Source organism: Saccopteryx bilineata, chromosome 4, assembly GCF_036850765.1.
Source record: "Saccopteryx bilineata isolate mSacBil1 chromosome 4, mSacBil1_pri_phased_curated, whole genome shotgun sequence".
NCBI classification, from domain to species: domain Eukaryota; kingdom Metazoa; phylum Chordata; class Mammalia; order Chiroptera; family Emballonuridae; genus Saccopteryx; species Saccopteryx bilineata.
In genome coordinates, this window is record NC_089493.1 from 299153591 (window position 1) to 299166113 (window position 12523).

Below are 12523 nucleotides of genomic sequence, written 5' to 3' on the forward strand. Positions count from 1 at the left end.
ACGGACCCGCCCCCGCACGGAGCGACCCTGCTGCGGTACGGACCCGCCCCCGCACGGACCGCCCCCAAGCAGGACTGCTACTCAGGAAAGAAGTGAGACGCAACTCTGTAGAAATCAATCAGTTTGCCGCTCCAGTCACTGGAGGGATGAGAAGACAAGGCCAGACTGGGAGAGACGCGCAGGACACACATCCTGCCCGCAACAGACCACCGAGACCCCTCTTCCAATGGGTCCACAGAGCAGAACAAGCCGGGTCACGACTCACCTGCTCCCCCTGTCTGGGCGCCGGCCCGTGTCCCTGCTCAGGACATCTGTACACCCGTGCCCTCTTCCCCTCCTGCACACGGGGCTCCCCCTCCCACGTGTGAGGGTCCCACACGTCGGCCTTAGGTGCAGTTGTTCCCTCGTCACTCTGTGCCGTGTTTGGAGGGTAGAGGGCAGTTTCCTCCTCCCCCCAGAACGCTCGATGTCCTAGAACCACGCAGACCACAGCCACGGGAGGGCACACATCCTCGCAGAACGCCGTCTGCTCTCACTGTTAACACCCCTCGTTCCTTCTGCTGTCTCCTACCCCCCACCTCACCATGTGACCAGGGAGGCCACAGGAGGCCCTGAGGTCATGAGTAACGAGGGTGGCGCCCCCCAAAAGGGGACCGGTGACCTTGCCAGAGGCCCCAGAGAGCTGTGGAGCCCTGAATCCCCTGAGCACGCGGGAAGGTGGCATCTGCAGCCGGGAGGCCTCACTGACCAGCACCATGGCCTCAGACCACCAACCCGCAGACGCTGAGCAGCGACCGTGTGTGGTCACAGCACTTCTGTGGAGTCCGCTGCAGCAGCGTGAGCTGGGACTGGTCACAGCACTTCTGTGGAGTCCGCTGCAGCAGCGTGAGCTGGGACTGGTCACAGCACTTCTGTGGAGTCCGCTGCAGCAGCGTGAGCTGGGACTGGCCACAGCAGTTCTGTGGAGTCCGCTGCAGCAGTGTGAGCTGGGACTGGCCACAGCACTTCTGTGGAGTCCGCTGCAGCAGCGTGAGCTGGGACTGGCCACAGCACTTCTGTGGAGTCCGCTGCAGCAGCGTGAGCTGGGACTGGCCACAGCAGTTCTGTGGAGTCCGCTGCAGCAGCGTGAGCTGGGACTGGTCACAGCACTTCTGTGGAGTCCGCTGCAGCAGCGTGAGCTGGGACTGGTCACAGCAGTTCTGTGGAGTCCGCTGCAGCAGCGTGAGCTGGGACTGGTCACAGCACTTCTGTGGAGTCCACTGCAGCAGCGTGAGCTGGGACTGGCCACAGCAGGACCGTGGAGTCCGCTGCAGCAGCGTGAGCTGGGACTGGTCACAGCAGTTCTGTGGAGTCCGCTGCAGCAGCGTGAGCTGGGACTGGTCACAGCACTTCTGTGGAGTCCGCTGCAGCAGCGTGAGCTGGGACTGGCCACAGCACTTCTGTGGAGTCCGCTGCAGCAGCGTGAGCTGGGACTGGCCACAGCACTTCTGTGGAGTCCGCTGCAGCAGCGTGAGCTGGGACTGGCCACAGCACTTCTGTGGAGTCCGCTGCAGCAGCGTGAGCTGGGACTGGTCACAGCACTTCTGTGGAGTCCGCTGCAGCAGCGTGAGCTGGGACTGGCCACAGCAGGACCGTGGAGGGCGTGGAGAGTTACCCTCAGGTCCACCCGGGGAACGGCAAGTGCAGGAGGTCACAGCACAGTGCACCGTCATGAACAGCCGCGGGTGGGAGTGGCAGAGGGGTGGACCGCACAGCAAACTGCTGCAGCTGCTGCTGACATCAGACACGCGGTCCCCGGGGACCCAGCACTGCAGCCTGAGGGACGTTCACCCCAGAGAAAGGCACACGCGTGTGCACGAGTCACATGTACCAATGTATAGGCAGCTTTATCAGAAGGCAGGAACAGGAAACACCTGAGTGTGCACCTTGTGGTGAGGACACAGACCATGGCTGTGCCATGAACACTCTCCAGGGGCACCGACGGGCAGGACCAGACAGTCACACAATGCCAGTGAGGCCGACAGCACTCAGCACACTGCGGGCAACCTCCCACGGGCACCACAGAAGGGCAGACCAGGCAGGGGAGCAGGTCGGGCAGGGGTGTGCGTGTGTGTGTGTGCACGCGTGCGTGTGCGCCAGGCGGCGTGCACACGAGCACAGGGCATGCAGGGCGGGCAGATGGGCCCTTCCTCCACCTCAGGGTGCAACCATGCAGCAGGTATTTATCAAATGTAGCAAACTGTGTCCTCAAAGGTGGTGATCTCACTGTGCAAAAGTTATATGCAACAGAGCTGACAGAGAAGAAGGTTTAACTCTCATTCAAGGAGGCAGAAAGGGTGATGGCAGGGAGACGTGTAAGAAATTAATAAAGACAGCCCTGACTGGTGGCTCAGTGGTAGAGCATCAGCCCGGTGTGTGGACGTCCCAGGTTCGATTCCTGGTCAGGGCACACAGGAGAAGCGCCCATCTGCTTCTCCACCCATCCCCCTTCTCTCTCTCTCCCTCTAACCTCCCACAGCCATGGCTCCACTGGTCCAAGCATCGGACCCGGGCACTGAGAATATGTCGGTTGATTTGAGCATTGGCCCTAGACAGGGTTGCTGGGTGGGTCCCAGTTGGGGCGCATGCTGGAGTCTGTGTTTCTGTTTCCCCTCCTCTCACTTAAAAAAAAAAAGGAAAAAGGCAGAAATTCATGAGATAAAAAAATTAAGTAAATTGTGAAACAGACATTTTCCTGAGAAGAGATTAAACCCTAGCAACACTAGGCACAGGGGACAGCCTTAGAATAGGGTCGTACGTGAAGGATTCAATAAGGTTTTTTTTTTTTTTCTTCTGAAGCTGGAAACGGGGAGAGACAGTCAGACAGACTCCCGCATGCTCCCCACCAGGATCCACCCGGCACGCCCACCAGGGGCGACGCTCTGCCCACCAGGGGGCGATGCTCTGCCCCTCCGGGGCGTCGCTCTGCCGCGACCAGAGCCACTCTAGCGCCTGGGGCAGAGGCCAAGGAGCCATCCCCAGTGCCCGGGCCATCTTTGCTCCAATGGATGGAGGAGGGGAAGAGAGAGAGCGAGAGGAAGGGAGGGGGAGGGGTGGAGAAGCAGATGGGCGCTTCTCCTATGTGCCCTGGCTGGGAATCGAACCCGGGTCCCCCGCATGCCAGGCCGACGGTCTACCGCTGAGCCAACCGGCCAGGGCCGGCTTCAATAAGGTTTTTTAAAAAATCATACACAAAGATAAGGGAAAAGTTTTATCGCAAAATGTGTATAGCCTGACCAGGCAGTGGCGCAGTGGATAGAGCATCAGATGCAGAGGACCCAGGTTTGAGACCCCGAGGTCGCCAGCTTGAGCACGGGCTCATCTGGTTTGAGCAAAAGCCCACCAGCTTGATCCCAAGGTCGCTGGCTCAAGCAAGGGGTTACTCGGTCTGCTGAAGGCTCACGGTCAAGGCACATTTGAGAAGGCAATCAATGAACAACTAAGGTGTTGCAATGTGCAATGAAAAACTAATGATTGATGCTTCTCATCTCTCTCCGTTCCTGTCTGTCTGTCCCTGTCTATCCCTCTCTCTGACTCACTCTCTGTCTCTGTAAAAAAAAATAATAATTTTAAAAAAGTGTATAAATTAGGCAAAAGATTGTTTTAGAAAATAATAACACTGACTTCTGGAACTACAACCCCACAGAGAGCAACCCCGTGGGCGGGCTGAACGGCAGAGGGGAGGTTCTGTTGTGAGATGTGGCAGGGGCAAGGTGGGGGGGGTGCGGCAGGGAACAGGTAATCCCTCGCTGTCACCGGTTCCAGAGGACGGCAGTGACGGAGGGACACAACCCTGGAGTTAACCTTGAGCCAGATGCAGACTAAACCCCCAGCTGGACAGCGCTGTGGCTCTCCCCTCACAGACAAAGAGCAAACACTGCAGACCCTGGGACACACGGCCGCCAGCTCCTGAGGTGGCAGCCTCCCCTCCTGTGCGAGGGCCGACTCCGGCCTCGGAGAACAGGCCCTGGAGACCGAGGGACTCCCTCCCAGCTGACCGGGCACGGGTGGCATAGCCGTGGGGGACACGATGACGTGGTCACACAGGCAGAGACCCTGGGGCCCGGCGTCCCTGCTTGTACAAGATGGTCCCAAATGTGCCCAACAGAGTGGCCGCGTTCCTCCCTCAGGCAGCCATCCACGTGGGGACCAATGAGCCGCAGCCACAGCCCCTCCACGCGGACAGCACGCAGCAACACCCAGAGGGGACATCCCCGTGTGGTGCCCCTCGCTGCACGGTGGGCTGGTCGTGGCACATGGAAGTCACGCCAGCCTCCCTCCCCCAACACGGGTCCCACTGTGAGCAGGGGCTTGAGTGAGGGCTCCGAGTGCAGATGGTCCACTGGCTCTCTGGTCCCATCACCATGGAAACAGCCTGTCCCTTCCTTCCTGTGGGGGGGGGGGGACGGGGGACTGCCCCGCCCTGCCCGTCTGCTGTGCGGCTCCTGCAGCCTCGCTCCTGTGTGCTGAGCTGCCGCCTGCAAAGCACAGGAGCCCACAAGGAGACAGGTCACCTTCCGAAGCAGCCCTGGCTGGCAAGGGCGCCATGGCCGCAGGGACGAGAGGTCCAGCCCGAGGACCTGGTGACAGGAAGCGTGAAGGCATCCTGGAGGAAGCCAGGCCAGGGACGCTCCCAGCCAGGGAAACCCCCGAGACACGCTTCAGCACGCAGCACATGCAAGGGTCACTGGTGGAAGGGCCAGGGTCACCGCTGGAAGAGGACCGAGCTTAGAAAATGGTGTGGCCACTGGAAAGGGCTCAGAGAGGGTGCCCGCTCCGCAGGGTAAGCTACGCAGCCGGGACAAGCTCTGTTCTCACGATTTGACAGGTTTTCTACAAGGATAACAAACTAATTCTTCACATTTTTAATATTTTAAACTATATGGTACTAAAAGTTTTGTTATTTTTCTGTTTTCCTGGCCACCTACAAGCAGCTGTAAGCAAACCATTCCTAGCGGCTGTGGAGCCCCCGGGGTAAGTCCCTGTGCCCACTGCACCCTGCAGGGCGGCCGTGCGGCTCTGCCCGTGAGCACAGCGACGGCACCTGTGATGACCAGGGGTGGCCTCCGAGCCATCACGCGTCCAGTGAGGACACCCCCAAGTGTGGAACGGCACGCTACTTTCTACGGGGGGGGGGCGGGGGGGCTAGGTACGCGTGCGCACACACAGAGCTGCCTGTACTTCACACGTTCCACGTAAAACAACAGGAAAGGCCGAACCCAAGGGCTGAGAACTAGGACGGAGAAAGGGAGAGAGCTGAGAAGACAGGGAGAGGAGCTGGAATTCCCTGGTGTTTCGTTTTGACTTTGGAAGCCTGTGTGTTTTCACATGTGTATAAAACAAAAACTTAAGATACTTATAAAAACACAAACCCTGACAGATGTAAACACTCCCAGCTTGTCCTCTGACACGGACGCAGCACTAACGCCAAAAGTGGGCAAAGGGATCACCGACCACCACTCCCAAATACGGACACGAACACCCCCAAGAACACCCCACAGAAGCAGCGCCCTGTGGGGAGCACCGTGACCCGGGGGCTCATCGCATGAACGCAGGGTTGGCTTGACAATGCTGTAGAATGACTCCTGTGTGTTCCTCCCCAGTGTCCATAAAATGACCGGCCTAACCACACGGCCATCTCAGCCAGAGCACACAGCACCTCTCAGATCCAGCCTGCGTCCTGGATGACCAGACAGATGCACCAGGACATGGGAGTGTTCCCGTCCAGCTGGGCACCTGGCTGAACCCCACGGCCACACCGCAGTCGGGGACACTGGGCTCTCCCTGTGACTCAGGAGCAAGACAGTCTGCAGGCTTCCCTTCCGCCCACAGCGCCCACACCACAGGGCCAAGCCGAGCGCACGTGGACCTGACCACGTTTGTACAAAGTGCTAACGAACGTGCTGGAAACGACAAAACTGGCAGCTGAGCTTGGGGCTGCCGGCCACCAGACCCCAACCTGAGAATCAGCTGCAGCGACGGCCTTGCAGTGAGGGACCCGAGGACAAGACCCGGAAACCCACTCCGCCAAGGCCGCCTCAGGAGCAGCAAACCCCCTGGGACAGGTGTGACAAGATGTGTGGCACTCACACTGGGAAATGCAGAACACAGGTGAGAGCTGTGACTGATGGGAAGACACAGTGTGTGCGCCTCGGGGCCTGTGCCGTGTGTGGGAGGGGACAGGGCCCTCAGCCCGGACTGCACCTGCAGGGCGAGGCACAGAGACACACAGGGACACAGGCCCCTCGCAGCACGCATGCCGGGGAGACGCAGAACTCGGCCGCCGGGGCTCCTGCCGCAGGACTGCGCAGAACCCACACCGCCATGCTGCGTCTGCACGCGTCAGCCCAGGTCTCCCTGAAACAGTGCTGGAAGGAGAGGCCCAACTGCAAGACGGCACGCCCCCTGAAACCTGTGTGCGTGCAGCTACGATCATGTGTGCGCGCACCTATGATCACATGTGCAGCTACGATCACGTGTGTGAGCAGCTATGATCACGTGTGCAGCTATGATCACGTGTGTGCGTGCAGCTACGATCACGTGTGCGTGTAGCTATGATCATGTGTGCGTGTAGCTACGATCACATGTGCAGCTACGATCACGTGTGTGTGCAGCTACAACTGTGCATACACCTACGATCACGTGTGTGCACCTACGATCACGTGTGCATGTACATGTAGCTATGATCACGTGTGCAGCTATGATCACGTGTGTGCAGCTATGATCACGTGTGCGCACATGTAGCTATGATCACGTGTGCGCAGCTATGATCACGTGTGCACAGCTATGATCACATGTGTGTGCAGCTATGATCACATGTGTGTGCAGCTATGATCACGTGTGCGCAGCTATGATCACATGTGTGTGCAGCTACGGTCAGGCATGTGCAGTGAGGTCTGGGTTCCCCGCCCCACCACACAGCAGACAAGGGGACACGAGGTCAGGAGGAGCAGATGGGGCTGGGGCCCCTCGGGGGTGGGTCCGCCGGACGACAGAGCGCCCGTCTGCAGTGTTCAGGGTCAGCACAGACAAAGCCTGTCCCTGTCTGGTTTCCCAGAATGCAGGTGGCAGGAGTCAGATCACACGTCCCGCCCCCAACACCACATACGCACAGAAGACACGCGGACACACACTGGACGCCCACCTTGGCCACTCGGCCCATGTCCTCCATGGTGGCCCTCTCGTGCGGGAACTGGGCGAACGTCTTCTCGATCTTGGCGATGACGGCGTCTATGCTCGCCGTGTCCTGGGGCCGACCGCGAGGGAAGTAGAAGGCTGGGATGCTCTGGCTGGCGGCCGGCGGCCGGGGCTCCTCCTTCTTCGTCTGGACCTGGGGAACGAGACGGGACACCTGAGTCAGAACATGGGGTGCTACACACCTTCTTTGCACTGCTGCGTGGTGGATGGACGGGAAATTCACCCCGGTGTGAATGCACCAGGCCCACTGGGCCGTCTGCTCGGGCGGGACCTCGATGTGCACTGCTCACGGGCCGTCTGCTCGGGCGGGACCCCGATGCGCACTGCTCACGGGCCGTCTGCTCGGGCGGGACCCCGATGCGCACTGCTCCTCGGCCGTCTGCTCGGGCGGGACCCCGATGCGCACTGCTCATGGGCCATCTGCTCGGGCGGGACCCCGGTGTGCACTGCTCATGGGCCGTCTGCTCGGGCGGAACCTTGGGGCGGGGACAGCCACCCACTCAGGCTGCCTGAGGCCAGCACGGTCCCTGTGGGGAACCGGCCCTGCAGCACCCTGGGAGGTCAGGTCAGCACAGGCAGGCCATGGTCGGGCAGTCGCTCACACCAGGACAGGGCCCTCTGTCTGGAGCTCACGGTGTAAGCTCCTGGCTGCACGGCCACAAGTTGTAGAGCGGGACAGGTGCCCACTGCCCGCCCGCGTGGAGGGCCCTTCCAGGAAGGGCCGCCCTGGGCTCTCGTCCTCACCAAACGCAGAGAGAAAGACGTGGGGTGAACAGAGGTGGGATGGGTCAGGCTGTGATCTGAGTCCCATGGAGCCAAACTGACGCCTTCACAGCATCTGCCCTGAGCCACGCACCCTCCCGACGCCCCTTCTGAGCCCAGGGGCCAAGACCTCCGTGCTGAGCTGGCTCCCGCCCGGCCGGGCTGCTGATGCAGGTCCCAGGTGCACTCTGTACACAAAGCAGCCTGCATCCCAAACTCCCTCAGGACCACCGTGCAGGGGATCACTAAGAAACGCCTGCGGGACGTCAGCCCGGAGCCGGCACCAGGCGGGCTGGGGCACGTGAGGGGGCGCAGCAAAGCTGCTCTGTGCTGTCCTGAACGGCCTCGCTGTCCAGGCCCTGCTGGGCACCGTCTCCCCTGGGACTCGGCACTCTCCCTGCCGACCCCACAGGCCTGCTGGTGCGCAAACAGCTGCTTGAAGCCGGGACTCCCAGGTGGCCACCGAGCACCATGTCTGGTCATCCCGACTGGCAGTGACGGAAGCGGTGTGAGCCCGTGGACAGGTCTCCAGGCCACTCCGTGTGCCGTGCGCTGGAGGACAGAGGCCACAGCTGCACGTGGCAGGTCCAGCCAGCACCCTGGCGGACCTACTGGACCCAGCGGTGACAGCCAGCACCCTGGCGGACCTACTGGACCCAGCGGTGACAGCCAGCACCCTGGCGGACCTACTGGACCCAGCGGTGACAGCCAGCACCCTGCCGGACCTACTGGACCCAGTGGTGACAAGCAGAGCCTGAGGCCAGGGCCGAGCCCAAGGGTGGCCGAGGGCACCGACACTCAGCAGGTGGAGCGTGAGGGCTTCGCCACCTGACAGGGCGTGGAACCTGGAGCTCACGGGCACTGCGGGACCCAGGGGGCGGCGCACCCCAGCCCAGGGAGATGCATGCCCCAAACAAGATGAGGGCTCAGGAGGGCCCTGCAGGGGTGACGGGCCTCACCCCAGGGACACGCCACAGCAGCCAGCACTGCTGAGGCGAACAGGCAGTGACACACTGAAGGGCACTCACCCCTCTCCACTGCCCCCCCCCCCCCCCCGAGCACACAGAGTCACTGACCAGGCAGCTCACACCATGGGTGCCATTCACCAGGATACAACAGCCAGTCAGGTCTGCCCTGTGCCAGGGGCTGCTAACCCTGTGAGACTCCCCTATCCCCTCCAACCACGGGAGACCCATGAGCTCAGGAACCGTCCTTGTCTCCTCAGTGACATAAGGGCGAAGTTCCTGTGTCTCCTCAAACACCAGACAGTCCTGTTCCCGCAGTCCCATCTTGGGGACTGTCCCCGTATCCCCTCAGTGACATCTGGGGATGCTCCTGTGTCTCCTCAAACACCAGACAGTCCTGTGTTCCCGCAGGCCCATCTTGAGGACCGTCCTTGTCTCCTCAGTGACATCTGGGGGTGCTCCTGTGTCTCCTCAAACACAGGACAGTCCTGTGTTCCCGCAGTCCCATTTTGGGGACTGTCCTTGTCTCCTCAGTGACATGTGGGGATGCTCCTGTGTCTCCTCAAACATCAGACAGTCCTGTGTTCCTGCAGGCCCATCTTGGGGACCGTCCTTGTCTCCTCAGTGACGTCTGGGGGACACTCCTGTGTCTCCTCAAACACCAGACAGTCCTGTGTTCCCGCAGGCCCATCTTGGGGACCGTCCTTGTCTCCTCAGTGACGTAAGGGGGACGCTCCTGTGTCTCCTCAAACACCAGACAGTCCTGTGTTCCCGCAGTCCCATCTTGGGGACCGTCCTGTGTCTCCTCAGTGACGTAAGGGGGACGCTCCTGTGTCTCCTCAAACACCAGACAGTCCTGTGTTCCCGCAGGCCCATCTTGGGGACCGTCCTTGTCTCCTCAGTGACGTCTGGGGGACGCTCCTGTGTCTCCTCAAACACCAGACAGTCCTCTGTTCCCGCAGTCCCATCTTGGGGACCGTCCTTGTCTCCTCAGTGATGTAAGGGGGACGCTCCTGTGTCTCCTCAAACACAGGACAGTCCTGTGTTCCTGCAGTCCCATCTTGGTGACCGTCCTTGTCTCCTCAGTGACGTAAGGGGGACGCTCCTGTGTCTCCTCAAACACCACAGAGCAGTCCATGTCCCCTCAGTCCCGTCTTGGGGACCATCCTTGTCTCCTCAGTGACATCTGGGGGACGCTCCTGTGTCTCCTCAAACAGGACAGCCCTGTGTTTCCGCAGTCCCATCTTGGGGACCGTCCTTGTCTCCTCAGTGACATCTGGGGGACGCTCCTGTGTCTCCTCAAACACCAGACAGTCCTGTGTTCCCGCAGTCCCATCTTGGGGACAGTCCCTCTGTCTCCTCAGTGACATCTGGGGGTGCTCCTGTGTCTCCTCAAACACCAGACAGTCCTGTGTTCCCGCAGTCCCATCTTGGGGACAGTCCCTGTGTCTCCTCAGTGACATCTGGGGGTGCTCCTGTGTCTCCTCAAACAGCAGACAGTCCTGTGTTCCCGCAGTCCCATCTTGGGGACAGTCCCTCTGTCTCCTCAGTGACATCTGGGGGTGCTCCTGTGTCTCCTCAAACACCAGACAGTCCTGTGTTCCCGCAGGCCCATCTTGGGGACCGTCCTTGTCTCCTCAGTGACGTCTGGGGGACGTTCCTTTGTCTCCTTAAACACCAGACAGTCCTGTGTTCCTGCAGTTCCATCTTGGGGACCGTCCTTGTCTCCTCAGTGACGTAAGGGGGATGCTCCTGTGTCTCCTCAAACACCAGACAGTCCTGTGTTCCCGCAGTCCCATCTTGGGGACTGTCCCCGTATCCCCTCAGTGACATCTGGGGATGCTCCTGTGTCTCCTCAAACACCAGACAGTCCTGTGTTCCCGCAGGCCCATCTTGAGGACCGTCCTTGTCTCCTCAGTGACATCTGGGGGTGCTCCTGTGTCTCCTCAAACACAGGACAGTCCTGTGTTCCCGCAGTCCCATTTTGGGGACTGTCCTTGTCTCCTCAGTGACATGTGGGGATGCTCCTGTGTCTCCTCAAACATCAGACAGTCCTGTGTTCCTGCAGGCCCATCTTGGGGACCGTCCTTGTCTCCTCAGTGACGTCTGGGGGACACTCCTGTGTCTCCTCAAACACCAGACAGTCCTGTGTTCCTGCAGGCCCATCTTGGGGACCGTCCTTGTCTCCTCAGTGACGTAAGGGGGACGCTCCTGTGTCTCCTCAAACACCAGACAGTCCTGTGTTCCCGCAGTCCCATCTTGGGGACCGTCCTGTGTCTCCTCAGTGACGTAAGGGGGACGCTCCTGTGTCTCCTCAAACACCAGACAGTCCTGTGTTCCCGCAGGCCCATCTTGGTGACCGTCCTTGTCTCCTCAGTGACGTCTGGGGGACGCTCCTGTGTCTCCTCAAACACCAGACAGTCCTCTGTTCCCGCAGTCCCATCTTGGGGACCGTCCTTGTCTCCTCAGTGACATCTGGGGACGCTCCTGTGTCTCCTCAAACACAGGACAGTCCTGTGTTCCTGCAGTCCCATCTTGGGGACCGTCCTTGTCTCCTCAGTGACGTAAGGGGGACGCTCCTGTGTCTCCTCAAACACCACAGAGCAGTCCATGTCCCCTCAGTCCCGTCTTGGGGACCATCCTTGTCTCCTCAGTGACATCTGGGGGACGCTCCTGTGTCTCCTCAAACAGGACAGCCCTGTGTTTCCGCAGTCCCATCTTGGGGACCGTCCTTGTCTCCTCAGTGACATCTGGGGGACGCTCCTGTGTCTCCTCAAACACCAGACAGTCCTGTGTTCCCGCAGTCCCATCTTGGGGACAGTCCCTCTGTCTCCTCAGTGACATCTGGGGGTGCTCCTGTGTCTCCTCAAACACCAGACAGTCCTGTGTTCCCGCAGTCCCATCTTGGGGACCGTCCCTGTGTCTCCTCAGTGACATCTGGGGGTGCTCCTGTGTCTCCTCAAACAGCAGACAGTCCTGTGTTCCCGCAGTCCCATCTTGGGGACAGTCCCTCTGTCTCCTCAGTGACATCTGGGGGTGCTCCTGTGTCTCCTCAAACACCAGACAGTCCTGTGTTCCCGCAGGCCCATCTTGGGGACCGTCCTTGTCTCCTCAGTGACGTCTGGGGGACGTTCCTTTGTCTCCTTAAACACCAGACAGTCCTGTGTTCCTGCAGTTCCATCTTGGGGACAGTCCTTGTCTCCTCAGTGACGTAAGGGGGATGCTCCTGTGTCTCCTCAAACACCAGACAGTCCTGTGTTCCTGCAGTCCCATCTTGGGGACCGTCCTTGTCTCCTCAGTGACATCTGGGGGACGCTCCTGTGTCTCCTCAAACACCAGACAGTCCTCTGTTCCCGCAGTCCCATCTTGGGGACCGTCCTTGTCTCCTCAGTGATGTAAGGGGGACGCTCCTGTGTCTCCTCAAACACAGGACAGTCCTGTGTTCCTGCAGTCCCATCTTGGGGACCGTCCTTGTCTCCTCAGTGACGTAAGGGGGACGCTCCTCTGTCTCCTCAAACACCACAGAGCAGTCCATGTCCCCTCAGTCCCGTCTTGGGGAC

The 12523-nt window shown here is 60.3% G+C and overlaps 1 protein-coding gene across 2 annotated transcripts in view; it reads right to left on the reverse strand.

The window, feature by feature from the left end:
• PPP2R3B (protein phosphatase 2 regulatory subunit B''beta) overlaps positions 1–12523 on the reverse strand; it is a 47337-nt gene that overhangs the window by 8516 nt on the left and 26298 nt on the right. For both annotated transcript variants that reach the window (XM_066275984.1, XM_066275985.1), the window contains exon 2: positions 7184–7369. In XM_066275984.1, the coding sequence (XP_066132081.1) occupies positions 7184–7369 (186 nt within the window). The remainder of the gene's footprint in view (positions 1–7183; positions 7370–12523) is intronic.